The sequence below is a fragment of the Dromaius novaehollandiae genome, chromosome 24 (assembly GCF_036370855.1).
Source record: "Dromaius novaehollandiae isolate bDroNov1 chromosome 24, bDroNov1.hap1, whole genome shotgun sequence".
Taxonomy (NCBI): domain Eukaryota; kingdom Metazoa; phylum Chordata; class Aves; order Casuariiformes; family Dromaiidae; genus Dromaius; species Dromaius novaehollandiae.
This window is the reverse complement of record NC_088121.1, coordinates 9,972,049-9,984,637: the sequence shown is the minus strand read 5'-3', so window position 1 is coordinate 9,984,637 and position 12,589 is coordinate 9,972,049. Positions and strand designations below refer to the sequence as shown.

At 52.4% G+C, this 12,589-nt stretch overlaps 1 protein-coding gene across 8 annotated transcripts in view; it reads left to right on the top strand.

The window, feature by feature from the left end:
* PLEKHM2 (pleckstrin homology and RUN domain containing M2) overlaps positions 1-12,589 on the top strand; it is a 30,179-nt gene that overhangs the window by 10,883 nt on the left and 6,707 nt on the right. For 3 of the 8 annotated variants that reach the window (XM_064497169.1, XM_064497168.1, XM_064497171.1), the window contains 7 exons: positions 4,586-4,692; positions 4,892-5,001; positions 6,141-6,240; positions 7,095-7,281; positions 9,167-9,295; positions 9,692-9,751; positions 12,103-12,337. In XM_064497169.1, the coding sequence (XP_064353239.1) occupies positions 6,148-6,240; positions 7,095-7,281; positions 9,167-9,295; positions 9,692-9,751; positions 12,103-12,337 (704 nt within the window). In that variant the 5' untranslated portion in view covers positions 4,586-4,692; positions 4,892-5,001; positions 6,141-6,147. Of the gene's footprint in view, positions 1-4,423; positions 4,446-4,585; positions 4,693-4,891; positions 5,002-6,140; positions 6,241-6,632; positions 6,721-7,094; positions 7,282-9,166; positions 9,296-9,691; positions 9,752-12,102; positions 12,338-12,589 lie in introns of those variants that run through there. The other 5 variants (XM_064497163.1, XM_064497170.1, XM_064497166.1 and 2 more) reach the window with 5 other exon arrangements.

Here is a 12,589-nt window from a genome sequence, read left to right as displayed (position 1 = left end):
ATAGCCTCTGTTCGTGTTTTTTATCCTCTCCTGCCCTTCTCTCGCAGGGGCTGCTTGTGCTATGCTGGCAGCAGCACCGTCTCTTGACGTACCCGGGTATGTGGTGGCCCAGCTCCGTGTGGGTAGGAGACACCCTTTGATGTGCTTCCCTGCGGCCAACGCGAGAAACAGCTCAAACCGCGATGAGTCAGAGCGGCCGAGTCTGCCGCGGGAGGAACTGCTGAGCGCGCCTTCCCCGCTCGCAGGGCCCCGCGCACCCGGGGCCGGCCTCACCCCATGACTCTGCGCCCGTTGGCAAAGCAGAGTCACGCAAGCTCGTCGTCTGGCTCCCGACGTCGCGGAGGGCGGACTCGGGCTCCTTGTGGGAGGTTCATCGCTATGGGTCCGGGTTTCCCAGTGAGCAAAAGGCAGCTTTCCCGGGAAGGGGGTGCAGTAAGGGGTTACCAGTTTGTGGCTGGCCTCCAACTCCTCAAAAAGACAAACCAAGGTTGTCTTTTCCCATAGCCTAAGTAGAGCATGTAATTATATGAAAAGTGTTCGTTTTTTCAGTGCGAGGACATCTGAGTGCCCTGCTCTGCATCCACCTTGTGTAGCTAGTCCAGGAGTACCCTCTCCCCAGGAATTTGATGACCAAATTGTGTGCACAAATCCTTCAGGACAGACCTTTCGGTGGCACAGTCCATGGCAAGCTGAAAAGCTGCCTCGGGACCCTGTACCCATTGCCCACGAGACCAGCATTGCTGCAAGGGTGCTGCCGGTGGAGTTGACTCCCAGAGTAGGAGGCTCTGCTCCTTGCAGAGCAACTGAAGGTAACTTCAGGCCTCAAAATCGTGCAGAACGAGGCCTTCAAAACTTAGGTCCCTTCATAGGGAAAGACTTGGCTTTTCTAGGGAGCACAGAAATCTATCTTTGAGAAGTTCCCTGGTGCTTCTCACCATTCAGAGACATTGAGATGAGGCAACCCTCTGGGTTTGCTGACTGTTTGCAAGGGGGCACGTGATGAACTTCCGCTGACGATGGGAGCTGAGGTCCCGGTGAAGCAGTGTCCGTGAGGCAACGCTGAGGAGTCGGAGAGGGTTGGGAGCTGTGAATTGGCTGCAGGGAGGGCTGTTCCAAAGACTGAAATGATCTCAATTATTTTGGGGAAGGAAGGAAAGGAGAAGAAGAACCACTTCTACTTGTTCATCTCTGTTGCTGCCCAGGCTCGGGGTTTGTAATGAGAAAATCCTCCAGTCAGCAGCAAAGACAGGCTCAAGAGTTTTCCTCCGAGATGACCTTTCCGAGCAGCGCATGCACAGAGTGTGGCTCTGTGGTTCCTTGTCGGTAGCGTGTGTTGTGAAAGAAACTCGTGGATAAAAGAACATTTCTATTTTGTGTTTCCTGCCCTCGTTTCCAAATACTGCAGGAAAGCCGCCTCCTCGACTCCAGGGGTTGGAAGAGGACCAGCCGCGTTTCACGCCTTCAGCGCGGTAGGAATCCACGGGGAGCTTTGCAAGCAGCTTAGAGCTGAGCAGCCTTCACGCTCCAGCCAGCAGGCTGGCCAGACATTTATTTTATAAATCACCACATTCTACCCTGTCTGTATTTTTTTCCCACATCTGAGAGCATCCATCTCTTCCAAATCAAGGGGCTTCTCCGAGCTCATATGCAGAAGCCCTCTGTGATCCCCCATGACTCCATCTATCCATCACCTGAGGGATGCAGCTCTAAATTACGGCTTGTTTCTTCCACTGGTGTCCTTGATGCAGGAACGCATTTAAACACTGGCAGCAGATGGCTCCTGAAATAGTTTTTGAACAGCGGGATATGAGGGTGTTCTCCTCCCACCTTGGGCCTTGGCTGCCTATTAATAACGTAATCTTCTCAGACAGCTTCTTCTCAAAAAACAAATAAGAGTGGCTAAGCTGGAATGCATCAGCTCTCAGCTGGGTGTAGTGAAAGTCCACGCGTCGCAGGAGAACCCGCGGGCAGCTCTGCAAACAGACCGTTATTGCACATTTCCTGCCCCAGGGAATTTACCGCCTCGACTAGATGGGGTTGGGACGGGCAGAATTGGGCTATGCGCTCAGACGAGGGAATTTGGCCGTGATTCTTCCAACTTGGCAGTTCTTTCCCACGTAAGGGCTGGAACCAGCTCCATGCAGGAACATGCCTGACTCTCCTGTCTTAGCTAAGAGCTGCCTTTCTCCAGAGAGATACGAGATCTTCAAGCTAGGAGGATGTTGAAGCTAGATATATTCATATTTTTAACAGCTTTCCTGGGAACAGTTCCCCCAGGGACTGTGAGGCCTTCTCTGTCCCCTTGATAAATTTTACATCGAGACTGGGTGATTTCCTCAAAGAGTTTCTCTGGTTGTAGCAGTAATTCAAGAGGAGAAGACAGCTTCTGGCTTAGGGGGACAGTTCAGACTCGACAAACACAATACAGTCAAGTTTTACAGTGTAGAAACATGATTCTTTAAATGCAGAACTTGGCTGTAATTATATGGAGTGTGCAGTACCTTTGCTCTTATCCGATATTTTGCCCGGATAAGTACTAAGGTGTTGCTGATAGCTATGGTGCAAGAGGGCTTTCTTGGGCGACACGAAAGCTTTAAATGGTGCAAGCCTGACATCAGGTACTGGCTAGATTGAATCACTGCTCCGCGATGATCGATGGGGGTTAAGCTTTGCCGTCTCATGTGCTGTCAGGAACTAGGCACAAGTTGTCTTTGGGAAGATGTGAAAGAAGGGTATTACTGACATTTTGTTTGGATCGGGGTAGGATGGCTCTGCGCTAGGTATTCCTAGAGAAAATTATGAGCACGGAGGGGTTGTGCTAGAGCCCTTGCCTGCAAACATTTTCCAAGTGTTGCTCTTGGAAGAGGGACGAGGAGGGAAGGCACGTCAGCGTGCTGCTGAAGCATCTGGCAGGCACATAGGCTGTGAGCAGACGCACGGCAGAGGAATAAACCTCGTACTAATATGCAGAAGGCCCCAATTTTCCTTCCAGGGTGAATTCCCAGTACCTTTAACTAACATATTCGCTCAATCTTCAGGGCACGGAAAAGTTTCCAAGTTCGAGGTTGTTTGTTCTTCGAGCAGCCTGTGATTTCTGGATAGAAACCCACGGCTTGGAAAGCATAACACATTGGTCTGTGCAGCCTTTATTTTCTTAAATCTAACATGTTAACTGGTGAGGCTTGGCAAAGACATATAAGGTCACGAAATCTGTGTTCGGGTGATGTGTTGTCGTGGCTCAGCTGAGCCAGCGAGCTCGCTTGCCTCCAACCAGAGCAGTAAAGGTGGTTTATAGAGTTGAGATTACATCCTGGGAGAGCAACCTCCCTGTCTGAACGCAAAGTATGTGCGAGACGGGGAGCTGAGCAGATCTCTAAGCTCCAGGGTCAGGAGAAGGCTGGTGGGCCAGCCAGGAGGGGAAATAGGATTTGGGTGTAAGGGGATTTCTAGGATTTCTAGCAAGTGATTTTTGCAGAAGCGAAAAAACAATTTACACTCTGTCGAGCCTCCAAGACTTGGTTGTGAGCAGGTTACAGGGCCAGCACTAACGTCAGAGCTAACTTTACCAGCCTCTTGCAGCTGCGAACGGGTTAACCGAGGATGAGTCAAGCTGTCCTGATTTTTGAGAAAGCAACAACTACATGACGTAATGCCCTAGCAGCGATGTAGCCTCACCCAGCAGAGACAAATGACTCCGGATGAATCAGGCTGCCGTTGTCACGTATTTACGCACCTCCGATGTTACCTGTGCCTGCCCGAGGTGTGGACTTTGCCTCAGCACCCTTCGAGCCTCCGGTCTCCTCTTTCTGCCCCTTTGCCTGGTCTGACGGCTTGCAGACCGCTGCCGATCCACACCAGGATCAATCGTTGCACTTTGCAGAAGCAAGGAGCTAGCAGAGACGGCTCCTCCTTTAGCAACCAGGAGACGTGGCACTATCTGAAAGCCCTGAGCCAGGCAATCCTTATCAGCCCGTGTTCGAAAGGCCGCAAGGGCTGGAGCAGCCCTGAGCTGTCTGGTATCGATATCCAGCATCACAGCGTTTACTTGAGCTGCTTGTAACGGGGAAACCTCCGTGACTCCCTTTTTGCTGGACTCGGAGCATCATTTATACCTGGAAACAAAGTCTCTTGCTGTCCAGAGCTTCACAGGCAGGACCTGGAAACCTAGGAGGGGACTTGTCAGTGGCAGAGCCAGAAACAGAGTCCAGAGCCCTGATTTGTCTGTTATTCTGAACTGCTTTACGACAGCTAAACCACTGTGGAAGAACAACCCTGTTGTAGTGTTAGCTCTAAAGCAGAAGGCTGGGCAGCCCGTCTGCCCAGCAAACGGGGAAGTTGCTTGTGGTGGTTAGTCTCCGAAATGTGCATGAATCTCTGTGAGTGAAGTTCCCCCTGTATGTTACTGCCTTTAGAGTCCTGTTAAAACCAATTGCTTCACCCTAAAGGTAACATGTGTCATGATTTAGCAAGCTGAGAGTTACAAATGCTGTTTAAAATGCCGATTGTGAGTGTGCAGGTGTCTCCAGCTGCCTCCTCAGTGGGCTGTAGAGGGCTGTTTCAGCCATCCTGTCTCTTCCGTTTGCAGCTGCAGAGCTACTTTGCTGCCTGCGAAGATGAGACGCCGGCCATCAGGAACCACGACAAGGTCCTGCAGCGGCTCTGTGAACATCTGGACCACGCTCTGCTCTACGGGTGAGTGCAGCCCAACGCGTTTTGGGCCCACCGGATTTCCCCGTGGACTCTCAGATGCTTTTCACCATGCTTTGCCTGTAGACATGTCTGTAGCCTGTTGCTGGGGCCTGCCTCAGCATGGGGAAGCCATCTAAGGAATAGTTGGGATGGGGATCAAGAAGCCTTCGCTTAACCCTCTTCTGGGCCTCTTTTCTTCCAGGCTGCAAGATCTTTCCTCAGGCTACTGGGTGCTGGTTGTTCACTTCACTCGCCGGGAAGCCATCAAACAGATAGAAGTGCTTCAGCATGTGTCCACCAACCTGGGCCGCAGTGAGTATTTGGAGACGCTGCCCTGGCTTTGATGACAAACGTTGGCTTGGGGACATCCAGCAGGACATCCAGGCAGGTTGTGCTGGCCACATATTTTGGGGCTGGGGCTCCAGGCACACCTGGAGGGTTAGTAGGCAGCTCAGTGTTGGGCCCAGCTTGCCTTTTTTGGGCCAGGGAGATGGGAGTCTATGTGATAGTACTAAAAATACAGAGCCAAGAGGAAGGCCGTCCTTCCAAAGATTAAAACTCAACAATCACAGTTGCCAGTTGCAAGCAAGATGCCCCCAAGTCTGTGTTTGGGTGCTCAGATCTGCAGCTAGAAACTCGGCGCTCGTCTGGATCCTAGCAGCAGACCTCAAACACAGCCTGAAGAAGCCGTGCTGGGCCTGTCTGCCGTGTGTCTCAGCCACTTCCAAGCTTTGCACCATATCTCGGAACCAGGTGCTGAGAAGTCAGAGGCCTAGCCGTGCCTCTGCTGCTGTGAAACCGAAGCAATCGGCTGAGAAATGCTTTTGAGAAGGGTTTCTGGCAGGGGCGTATCGCCTGTCTCACCCCAGAACGTCTTGCTGTAGCCACTGTCTGCCTGATGCTTCTTTGACCTGCTGTGAATTGCCGGTAGCGGATGCTTGGGACCAAGGCTGCTTTTGGCACTGAGCAGTACCCAGAGGCCTCCTCCTCTCTGCCTGATTATCCCAACATCCTTCAGCTCCCAAGTACTGGTGAGAGCAGAGCTGAGCAAAGACTCTACCGTCACCTCTCTCTGCACCAGCCTTCGTGTCATATCCCAAATTGCATCTGCGCTGATTTAGAGTGATTTTCCCTCTATCTTTCCTGGCTGCTAGTCCCCGTTGAAAATGCCAGCAGGCTTCCGTCACACTGTAAGGACACACTCGTGTCTCTTTCTCAGTCAGCTGTCACACAGTCTCTTATCCTTACTCCCACTCCAGACCATGAATCTGCCCATTCGTTTCCCTCTGGTGTTTTTCCCACAGATTTTCCCAGCAGTCAGTTGCTCCCCTCAAATGAATGCAAATGAACAATCTTGTGTTTCTTACACATGTATTTGTGATTATTTCCAGGCTTGCCTCTCTCCTCTGGCATTTCCCTACAGATAAATCTCTCTGCTGCTTTGTTTTTAGGCCGGGCATGGCTGTACCTAGCCCTCAACGAAAACTCCTTGGAGAGCTATTTGAGGCTGTTTCAGGAGAATCTAAGCCTGCTACACAAGTACTATGTCAAGTGAGTATCCCAGCTTATTCTCCTTTGGATTTGTGTTGGTATCCCTCCTTTTCAGATCAAGCCCTATTTTGCCAGTGGGGAGCAAGCAGTCTTGCTGATCTTGCCTTGTGGGTTTTCCAGAGGTGCTGCATGATCGTTACAAGGGTCCCAGATGTGGAGGCACTGTCCTACAAGAGGGCCTGCAAGCATCTTTTCTCTTTACTGCTTTTACTCCCAGCCCCAGATGTACAGTTTATATTCTTCTGTGTTTTCCAAGAAGCTGCTGAGCTCTGGGGCTGTTTGCACTGTGGCTCGGGGACATGCCACCAAGAGTGAGAAAACAGAAGGGTGCTTGTAGCTGTTTCTTCTCTTTCCCGCTCCTCTAAAACTCTTCTGTATTCTCCACATTGCAGGAACGCCCTAGTTTGCAGTCACGATCACCTGACCTTGTTCTTAACGCTGGTATCTGGGCTGGAGTTCATCCGCTTTGACTTGGACCTGGTGAGGGGCAGTATTATCTAGCTGTCTTGGCCCTGGGATAGCAGGTGTGCAGAGCAGGGGTGGGGTCCTGGGTGCCACAGATCTCACCGCTTGGTCCAAGGCACCTTCTTGTCGACCTTCCTCCCATTCAGCTGAAAACATGAAGCTCTCACTTGCAGGAAAAGCTCTAGGCTGGGCTCTGTGAAGATCCAGCAATGGGATTTATTTCTGTTGCTCAGTTATTTCTCAGTGCTGCTCTGGTTCTGTCCAGAAGACGCACAGCAGAAATGGGCAGTCGGAGGGCGTTTGAGGGCAGCGCCGTTGTTTGGACTGAGCTGTGACAACAGCGTGCGGTGACTCAGAGCCTGACTCACTCCGTGCCCTTTTCTCTGCAGGATGCTCCTTACCTGGATCTGGCACCGTACATGCCGGATTACTACAAACCTCAGTACCTGCTGGACTTTGAGGACCGCCTGCCCAGCTCAGTGCACGGCTCGGACAGCCTGTCTCTCAACTCCTTCAACTCGGTCACCTCCACCAACCTGGAGTGGGACGACAGTGCCATCGCTCCATCCAGCGAAGGTAAGCAGCCTCGGAGGGCAGAGGGGTTTTTGGAAAGGGGTGCAGTTAGAGCTGCAAAGTCAGTGCTGCGTGTTCCCACCCTCGCCTCGGCTGAGCTGTTGGCCGGACAAGAGGCCAAATGAAGTAGCAGATGATGGGCGAGAGGAGACCAAAGGGAGACCCAGAAGTTTGGCTTTGAACCTCTTCCGTTGGGTGATGCAGCCAGCGGAAACGAGAGGACAGTGCTGCGTTGTGATTTAAGCTGCAGACACCGCCTTTACCTGAGACAGGAGGAGGAGGACTTCCTATGCCAGTTCATCAGGCTGCATTTCCATGCTGGAGCGTGTGTTTTTGCAAGAACTGGTGAAATTTCCCCACGGAAAGAAAGCTGGGCCCATATCTGAGCATGACCCCCATTTCAGTGCAGATACACAGGGCTGCAGAGGACCTTTTTTAAGTGCTTGTTCTGCAGTCCAGAGGTCCATATATGCTGGAGATGGTGAGGAATAGTTTCCAAAATCTTTCCTCCGTGACTGCAGTCTGAGGGAGAGGCAGACAGTCCTTTCAGAGATGCTATTTTTATTCTTCATGCATCTTATCTTGAGCAGCCTGATAAGTTGTTGGACTTAATTCCTTATCCATATCAGAGAGGACTTGTCTGCTGGGTGTTGCTCCTGATGAACTGAGAAGAAATCTGCCTTATGTCTACCCTTACCCCACTCCAGTCTAGAGCAGGGAGCTCTTACGCTGCGTGAAGCATGTTCACATGAAGGAACAGCTCTGCTGCTGTTGTTAATCCAGAATACATTCGGCTGGTTTCTTTTTGGAGGCAGTTTCAATGAAGCAAGATGAGGAGGCTCTGGAATAGATGCGGTGATGTGTTAATTGGATGCAATGAATTCAGGACTGAGTCTGCATATAGACAGCTTCCCCCCCGAGACAAGGGTCTGCTCAACCTGGAAGTAATAGGCTTCCTTTCATCACCAAAATTAGCCGATCATCTATTCTTTGTGAGATAGAAACTGCGGTCCTTAAAGACGTTGAGAAGGAACAGCCAGGGAAGCAAGATGCAGGTGCAGGAGTGGGCATTAGCACCGCTTTAGCACATTTTAGCTGTGACACACAGCACTGCTTTGGGCTCATCCGCGGTGCCTGTGCTCATGCTGCCAGTGTGAAATGGTTCAGAGCCGTGTGCCGTCAAGGAGAGAGCAGTGAGGCATCGTGGTTTGCCAAGGTGCACAGAGCAGCAGCCTCTCGCTGACGTATCACACCGTGACGGTTTCTTTATGTGCCAAAGTCCTGCGTGTTCCCTCCCCCTCCCAGCCAACCCCCAAATCCCTCGGCATGACCAGCCTGTTGGCAGCATCTTAGGTAAGTTGGAGACAGCACAAGTAGCCCAGCAGTAAAGGTCAGGGGAAGAAGCTCCTCTGTCCCCAGAGGCTTGGCAAGAGCAGCTGTTTCACTGCATGCTGCACCCCCTTGGCTTGTTTTGCTCTTTCCCCATCAGCAGAACATGTCCCGGTGCCAGCACATCTCCTACCTGTCTGTATCAGTTGGTCAAGAGGTGTCACTTGGGTTGGGCTCTCCAACCCATCTGGAGGACAGCTCGAGAAAAGAAGGGTTTGGAGTGGGGATCCAAGGGGTTTTGGAGCTAGATTCCAGTTTCGACATCGTCATCCGTTATTCCCTGTGTCCGGGCGGTGGTTGTGATCTGTGTCTCAGTTTTCCCATGTGTAGAGGGGACATAGAAACGCCGTCCCCAGTTGCGGGACCAGGAAGGCGGCCGTGTCAGATCCCTGTAGGGAAGGCATTGCTGCCGTTCTCCCTGTCTGTCTCAGCGGGGTCTCTGCAGCCTTCCCATGCCCTTTCGCTTCATTAACTATCTCACTGCTCATCGTTTTAACAGGAGCGTCTTCCTACCCTGGGAATGTAGGTGGAGTTTGGGATTTTAAGCTCAGAGGACAAGTTTTTTCCCTTAATCAGACCCCTGGCTTTACAAACATTAATGAGTCAAACGTCACAGTATCTGTGGGAGGTAAGTGTGAAGTGGGGAAACTGAGGCACAGAGCGCTGAAATTGCTTCCCAGAGGGGTTCCCTCGTTAGAGCAATGGTGGGGTTGGATACGCAAGCACTGGGTGACACCGTTTTAGCTTTCCAGCAACTCACATAATGGGGCTTTATCCTCCGCTGGTCCCGTTGTGGCTCCCACAATGCAAACATCCAGCAGTAACAACCATCGCGCAGCTGGTTCCCATTTGCATCCATGTTCCCTAACTATTTTCTCATGCGTTTCAGATACCCATGGAAGATTGTTTCATTTCTCTCCCTTACTGTCTCCCTCCCCAATCTCACCCCTCACACGCTCCCCTGTCCCCGTACTTCCCCACTACTTGTATTTCTAATCCTGAGTTTTATCCCTCGTTTTTGTAGATTATGATTTTGGAGATGTCTTTCCAGCAATGCAGTCCATGCCCAGCAGAGACTGGGAAGGTGGGACATACTCATGTGTTACAACCTTTTGGTTTTCTCTCTGCATTGCTGCCATCCTGAAGCTTGCTGCATGCTCCGCAGTTCATTTCTTAACCAGCAAACACCACATCTTGATGGAATTCGGTAAAGGCAGAAAAGAGACAAAAAGATTCCCCTAACGGGGAGCTTGTGCGTCTCATCTCCGGTGAGACCACACGCACAGTTTTTCCCGACTCCCGGCATACGCAGACATACTCCCCTGGCCATACATCCTGGAGCAGAGAGACTGTTCTCCTGCCCCTGTATCTTCTAGACGTGTGTCCTCGGCTGCCCTGGCACTCTGCGTAGCAGACATGCGAGGCTGAAATTTTGAGTGCGGTTCAGCTACGTCTGGCTTTTAGAGCCAAGTGCACGTGTCCACGTTGGAGGAATTTGTTCTCCTTCCTCCACGGGCAGCCTGCGTACCCTGTGTATGTCACAGGAGCAGGAGCCCTCTCTGCTTCACCCCCGGAGGAAATACACCCATGCCTTTGTAACTAAAAGCTGGACAGAGCCTTTAGTCCAAATTGCTTCGGCCAGTACCGCCTAAATATTTGGGGAGGTTCTGCCTGGATTCCATGTGGATGGTTCTCGGGCTCTAACATGCTCCCGCTCACCTTCTTTCCTACCCCGCGCATGGAGATATTTTTGTTGTCGCAGCACAGCGTGAGTAGCCAGGCTGTCACCAGCTGCACCCTTCGTACTGCGATCGCGAGCAAATATTGCAAAGCTCAGGGAGGGGAGGGGATTTCTCTTCCGCCACGGCTCCCGGAGCATTTGCTCTCCCGATCCGCCTGGGAAAGGCCGGGATGAAGCAGCCTGGCGTGTCGCTTTGCAGCCGCTCTTCCCCGCAGGGGAAGACCTTCTGCCTTGTCAGGCAGAAGAGGACTTGGGTTGTCTCTGAGCTCCTGAGTAGGTGACGGCGGGCAGTACTGATGCACTTCTTGCCATTTATACACAAGAGGTTAAGGAGGTTTTTGCCATTCCCTATTTTCAGCAGATGCATTCAGGGTGAAATACTGTATTTTGGACCAAGATTTTTTTGTCTCAACAAAAACAACTAGAGTTTAGGCAAAATAACAGACATTTTTCTGGTAATACAGGCTAGCTGGCTGAAATAACTTTTGAAATAGGCCTTCACAAAACTGCCTTTATGAGATTTTATGAGCAGTTTTGTTTTCCGATGCAAAACGTACACCCTTGTATCGATCTCCCAGGGCAGTTGTTTCATTCAGAAGGGGATTCACTGCCTAGCGAGTGGTTTCTCGTTGGCTTTGGAAATGAACGGTGTTGGAGAAGAGAAGGGGGTAACCTTCCTTAAACCTTACTTTGCGGCTAGATAACACTGAGCATGACTCCTACAGCCCTTTTCCGCTGCTCTTTCTCTCTGTTAAGACTAACACAGGCCAGGTGAGTTGTGCTAGGACCTGCCTGTGCAGCCTGCTCTCCTCTGCCCCCGGTGAATGCTGCATCCTCCTCTCCGCACTTCCAGTCCCCGGCGCGTGCTGTGCAAGCAGAGCAAAGCCGCCGGCTCTGTAAAGCGCTCCGCAAGGATCGTCACTTTACGGACCGGCTCTGTTATTGCCCTTCTAGGCAAGCGAGCATCTTCCTAGGATCGGGGAGAAGGTAGCGCAGAGCAATGCAGGACCCCAGCTCTGCCGGCCCCGGGACTTCCCACGTTGTCCCCCCGTTTCAGGGAACGGGGCAGCGGGTTTCCGATAGTGCCTGTGCAGCTGCTCAGGGTAAAACGCTGCTGGTTTCCCTGCCTCCGCTCTTTGGGGGGCTGCGGGGGACCGCTGGGATGGGAGCCCCAGGGCTTGGGCGCGGATCTAGAGTTCAGACCCCGGGGAGGCAAGGAGCGATGGCAGCTCGACCTCGCGAGCCTGAGTTCATGGTAGGTGCAGCTATTTCCATCCAGTTCCCCCCCGTGCGTTTCTCCTGCCAGCGGCTGTCACCTCGGCAAGGAGCACTGCGGCCACAAGACCCATCAGTTCCTATGCAGGGATGTTGCCTCTACTTTTTTTAATCCACGGGCAACTGAGCCGTCTGAGCTTTTGTTTCCAGGCTTTTTCTTAATTGCAATGGGTGCAAAACGCAGAGCGACGCTGGTTTGTCCGCTGGCCTCTCTGTCCCCCTCGCAAAGAGCCTGGTGTCTGCAGGAGTCCCTGGAGGTGGGACGACAGCGCTCTGCGAGCAGGACTATGACCATTTAGTGCCCGGTCCTGAGCCCCCAGTGCGCAGCTTTGCTTGATTTAACATCCAGCTTTTACAGGGATTCCCAGGCTGGCGGCAACATCATGTTAACCCTGCTTCTCTGCTCTTGTCTTTGCCAGATGGAGACCTCACAGATACGCTCAGCTGCCCGCGCTCCACCGCCTCGGAGGTGAACAGCGGCAAGACCTCCGTGAAGAGCCCCACGCAACGCTACAACCCCTTCAACGAGGAGAAAGCCGATGCACCGTCCTCCGCCGAGACCACGCCAGTGCACACGGCTTCGCAGGAGAAGGCCGAAGCCACCCCCGAAGGAACGGACCAGTCCGAGAGCTGCACGGAGCTGGAGGTCATCAGGTAGGGACAGAGCTGCCGGGGCAGCATAAATCCGTATCGGAGAGCTGAAAGGAAGCCGCGCGCTTTTTGTTTTAAGCTTTCTCCAGCTGGTGGCAGATTTGCAGCGACCTTGGCTCTCAGATTTTCCGTCCCCTCTTTCCTGCTGTTTGTCGACGAGCTGTGGCTAAACTCGTCGAGGGAGATGTGCCCGCAGACCTGTTGGCCTGTGTCCGACTCCTTGCAGCCCCGGGGGTCCCTAGGAGCCCCTAAACC